The 5,083-nt window shown below is 41.3% G+C and overlaps 1 protein-coding gene across 1 annotated transcript; it reads right to left on the bottom strand.

The window, feature by feature from the left end:
- Positions 1–1,489: 1,489 nt before the first annotated feature.
- Positions 1,490–4,119, bottom strand: BBS10 (Bardet-Biedl syndrome 10). The gene is made up of 2 exons (XM_008059788.2): positions 3,859–4,119; positions 1,490–3,515 (listed from the first exon to the last, which is right to left on the bottom strand). Exons 1-2 carry the CDS (start codon positions 4,056–4,058, stop codon positions 1,592–1,594), a joined length of 2,124 nt encoding a protein of 707 aa, XP_008057979.1. The 5' UTR covers positions 4,059–4,119; the 3' UTR covers positions 1,490–1,591.
- Between the last annotated feature and the right edge of the window lie 964 nt (positions 4,120–5,083).

The following is a 5,083-nucleotide window of genomic DNA, read 5'->3' as shown; positions in this document are numbered from 1 at the left end:
CCACCACAACTGGCTAATTTTTTTGATTTTTTTTTTTTTTTTTTGTAGAGACAAGGTCTCACTACGTTGCCTAAGCTAGAAGCATACATCTTTAAAAAATTATACTTAATACAAAAGTCCATGATAGGATGTTACAGTTTTAAAAATACATTAGTCACCACTTACTCAACTACAAAGTTTTTTCCTTGTTTTCCTAAATTCAGTGCCAACAGAAGTAAATAAATATGTGTTGAATAAGTCAAGCAGAAACATGTATTTAGAGGAATGAATTAAAGATAACAGTTTTATTCAACAAGCACTTCTGAATACTTGGTATGAACATAGCAGTGTTTTGGGTATTACAGAGAACCAATAAAAGTAGAAGATATTTTTCTAATCCACAGTTAGATGCATGATATTATTTAAATTTATAAGCTATTAAAATGAAATCCAAATGTGTAAATTCACATTAGAATTAAAAATTGTTAAATTATTTGTTATTACAAAACTATGGATATGCACCAAATACAAAACAGCAAATACATGAAACATCTTTACAAGTCTTTTTCGGGTCAGGAGAGAATGAAAGTATAAATTTCATATCCTTTCTGATATTAACTTTTAACTACAGAAATGAAGCGTTCACAATGCACAGTCATATTTCTGGTAACATATATTCAATGGTATATGGATGGTGAAAAATCTTTCTAAGTTTTTCCAAGTGAAATGGAAATAAACCAAGGGCCACATAAAAGCAAAAACAAATTTATATGCTTAAGAATTTTTTTGAGACTTTTTTCTCCACTCTACAAATTATGAGTACAATTATTTTAGTATAGGCTGGGTGTGGTAGCTCACACCTGTAATCCCAGCACTTTGGGGGGCCAAGGCAGAATTGCTTGAGGCCAGGAGTTTCAGACATCGTCTCAAACATAGTGAGACAACATAGTGAGACATCGTCTCTACAAAAAAATTCAAAAAATAAGCCAGGCGTGATGGCACACACCTGTAGGCTCAGCAACTCAGGAGGCTGAGGCAGAAGCATCGCCTGAGCCCAGGAGGTCAAGGCTGTAGTAAGCCGTGGTTGTGCCACTGCACTCTGGCCTGGGGTGACAGACTGAGACCTCGACTTCAAAAAAAAACAAAACCAAACCAAAAAACCCCATCACATTTCATATTATAAATAACTAAAACAAGATGGCATTTAAAGATTCCATCCAAATTTGAGATTAAATTCTTCTATATAAGGGTGAGAAATGGAGTGAAAAAAGACACAGAAGAGTCTAAAAAAAAAAAAAAAAAAAGAGCTATAAGGAAACATCCTCCCCTGTACTCACAAACATAGAGCTGAGACACAGAGACATAAAAGGTGGAAAAAATAGACATAGCTGAATCTTGGAGTGCCCCATATGGAAGACTTCCCCATAGTTTGGTTCTGCAAAATAGTTTAACATTTGCATATGAATGGTCTGGTGGCCTACTTCTAAAGACTTCTAAAGTTATACTGTTTTCTTAAGTAGACTGAATTGACTTGAGAATCAGTGGTCACATGCCAGCTTTACTTTATGGCTTGAGCAGGATTAAAAATTTGGTTAATAAAAAACGTTTGATGTTATAGTTCATCTTCTGAATCTTGGTCATAAGCTTTATGAGGTTGTCTCTTAACACTGATTACCAAATCAATGGTTAATATTTTTGTCAAACACTGAAGAACTGAAGTTAGTAGCTGGTATTTACCAATTACTGATTCCAGACCTGTCTGGCTACTTACCATGGGTTGACTGGTTTTCAGTGCACGAAGGGTTCTTATATATATTTGTGGAAAGCTGTAAATTCCTTTCCTAGGCTTGTAAAGGATTTTTGGAATGCCTAAAAGTGCATTAGCTATTATCACACTAACCCTGGCTTCTGATGGCTGGCATTTTTTGGCATAGTTGAGAAGATAGTAATGTAACAAGATCTCAAAATTACCACCCACTGGCAAAACACAACCTGCTGGCATAGATGAGGAACAGTAACTCTGAGAAGTACACATCTTGTATAACTTATATCTGACTGGTAACATGCTCCCCCTTCCAGCGACTTTTGTGACCTGTAAATTCTCATAAATTTCTATTCTAGTGTTTTCTGTTATGGAATTAGTAGTGGAATTACTCTCAAGTAACGGTTCATAGTCATCAACGATCCTGTCTTTTTCTGAAGACAAACATCTTAGTGTTTCATCTGTTTGGAGTGTATCTGCTGATGTCAGTTTTGGTGTTGAACATGGAATACAAGTTTGAGTGTTTTCCAATTCATTTTTGTTCTTTCCAATTGTGTCCTGATGTGGCCTTTGTATTGAGCCATTACCAGTTTCTGGTAACTGATTACTTTCTTTACTATCCCCATAAATAACAGGCCTTGAAGTGTCATTTTGGTCACTGATTTGTGTCACATAATTTAGATCAAGGTCTTCAAATAACTGCCGAAGCATTTTAAATGCTCCATGTAAAGCATCCTCATGCTGTTGAATAAGACCCTGCACAGGTCCACAAAAAACTATACAGTGTGGTACAAATGCACATGTGCTAATCAAGCCAAGATGAACATACCTTTTAGATCTAAGGAAAAGGGGTTTACAAAATTTCACCAAAGCAGCGTTAGAGATTTCACACTGTGAAGAGGCCTGTGGTATTACAAATGGAGAAAGACCAATGATCCTCTGGAGAAGAGAAACTTCTTGTGATGATAAACACTCTACCACTGATATGCCATTCAGTCCTGCATAATAAATAACTGAATCTGGTTGTTTCACACTAGATAGTAGCAATTTTACATTCTGACTTTGTAAATGTTTCATTATTGCTTTTGTCCTTTCCAAAATCCAAAATTGAGATGTTTGAAATTGTGCTTCTGAATTTAGAATCAACTCTGATCCTGTTGTTGAAAAAACAGGCTGAACGGTTCCTGTTACTATCACTGTTCTTATATCACCATCTGCTGGACAGTACACAGAAAAATCTCTGTGAAGCACAAGCCCAGCTAGGATCCTGGAATCTGAAACAGGAAGGCCAGTGACACCAACATTCAACTCCACAAAATAGTCATCCACTAACTCAAAAACACTGGTCTCACTTTTATAAGTTGTACACTTGAAAAAGTAGTCACACATCAACTTTGAAATAAATTTGTGATTATTTCTTCCCACTTTTCCACAAAAGTATGCTTCTAAGAGCAACTCTAAAGAGCCCCTACACAATGTTCTCTCCTTATCAGATAAGGAAAAGATAGACAAGAAGTGTCTACTTAAGTATTGGTCCATAATGCAGTCTAATATTTGTGTCTGAAACGTTAGAAGAGCCTGGGAAAGAAATTTCCACTGACAACAATTTTTCCAATGCCTTCCATGCGTTTGAATATTTTCAGAAATCAAAGAGTTCTTTTCTCTGTCTGTGATTGCATGAAGTCCTCTAAGCAAATGGCAAAGATAGATAATAAATGTTTTAGCACCATCTCCTGTTTTTTTGAGATGACTGGAAACACAGGCCACTATCATCCTGTACAAAAAAGAAATGAAACGACTCATTTTCCTACAAAAGAATCAAGTTAAAACCATGTTTTTAAAGCTATAAGCACAAAATAGGACTACTATTCCTTTGACATACATGCATAGTGTTTTCTTTTCCAAGTTACTTTATTGTATTCTAAGATTCTAGGGTGGGTGGAGTGGAGAGAAGAGTTCCTGAAGTAGATAAGATTCGGGCAGGGCTCTAACGACGAGGATACACCGATCTCACCCGAGACCAGTTTTTCCAAGTGCATACAGCTTCAGGATGGAGCAAGGGGTTCGGTGAGAATGCCGGGGTGACCTGCTATAGGATGGAGTGCGGATGCGGGTACCTGGCTATGGGATGCTCTAAATGCAGCACCTCCAGGAGGCGGCCTCCATCCCGGCTGAGCAGCACCTCACCGGTGGGCTTCGTACACAAAACCTGCCGTCCCTCGGGCCCCACGCAGCGGCTCACAATGGCTTCCAGCACCTCGGCCACCTGCAACGCCGCCTTCGCGGACCCCGCAGCGACCATAGAACAGCAGGCCATTTCAGTACACGCCCAGCAGAACGCCAGACGGACGGAGATCAGGGACCGGACGCGGCCGGAAACGGAAGGGGCGGGAGGAAGGCCGGAAGCCAGTTGCCGAAGTTAGGGTAGCGTAGCTCCGTGGTTGGGCGAGCAGGCTGCCTTTCCGCCCCTTTGGCGGAAAAGCCCTGCGCCTCTGCAAGTTGGGCGGAGCGCTCTTGTCCGCCAGGTTGCCGGAGAGGTTGGCCCTTCCTCGGAGCTCTGCGTGAAAACCCTGAGCCCTTCTCTGGTTCCCTGGGTGAATTCATTTCCCTCCTGGGGCATTAGCCGCCCCCAGATCTCTTAGTCTTCCGGGAAACTTCCTTTCGCAGCCATCACGAGAATGGAGCCTAAGGAGGGAGTGGGTGCCGGGGCAGCACGCGGCTGGCTCACGCCCGCCAGAAGCTAGTTTGGCGGCAAAACCTCTGTCTCGGGCTCACGCATATTTTGGGCATATTCTCCGCCCGTGGCTCTACTGATCTTCGCGAAAGTTGTTTCCAGATGCAGGACAGGTGAGGAGGGCCTGGCTACGGCCAGGAATCGCAGGCTCTGTATGTGCTGCAGGGGCGTTGCCACATTTCCCGGGCTCAGGAACCCCAGTGAAACTTCGGCCGCCATGAGTGACAGATGTGAAGACGAAACCCATTAGTTACACTGGTGATCAGTAGCATGCTTTAAAAACATGATGGTGTTAAGAGTATTGGGTACATCCAGAGACAAAGAACATAGCGTTCCGTGTATTACACACGTATGAGCGTTGCATTCAGACCTGGGTTTCCTCTGCTGTTTACTTGTCGGTGACATTCAGCAGGTAACCGCCGTGGTCTCTGCTTTAATGACAATAGCGATAACGGATATAAATTTTAAAAAAAAACCAAAAACTTAAAGGTTTTGAGGAGGTGGACAGTGTTTACAAAGCACTCTGCCCCCGACAGATATTAACAGCACACCCAACACATTGAACTGTGGTGAGTCACCGCTCTCCTGGCTCATTCCCGCAAGAAAGG

The sequence above is a fragment of the Carlito syrichta genome, unplaced genomic scaffold (assembly GCF_000164805.1).
Source record: "Carlito syrichta isolate Samal-C Ts95f unplaced genomic scaffold, Tarsius_syrichta-2.0.1 Scaffold304360, whole genome shotgun sequence".
Classification (NCBI taxonomy): domain Eukaryota; kingdom Metazoa; phylum Chordata; class Mammalia; order Primates; family Tarsiidae; genus Carlito; species Carlito syrichta.
The sequence above is the reverse complement of the archived record's forward strand: the minus strand, read 5'-3'. Positions and strand labels throughout refer to the sequence as shown.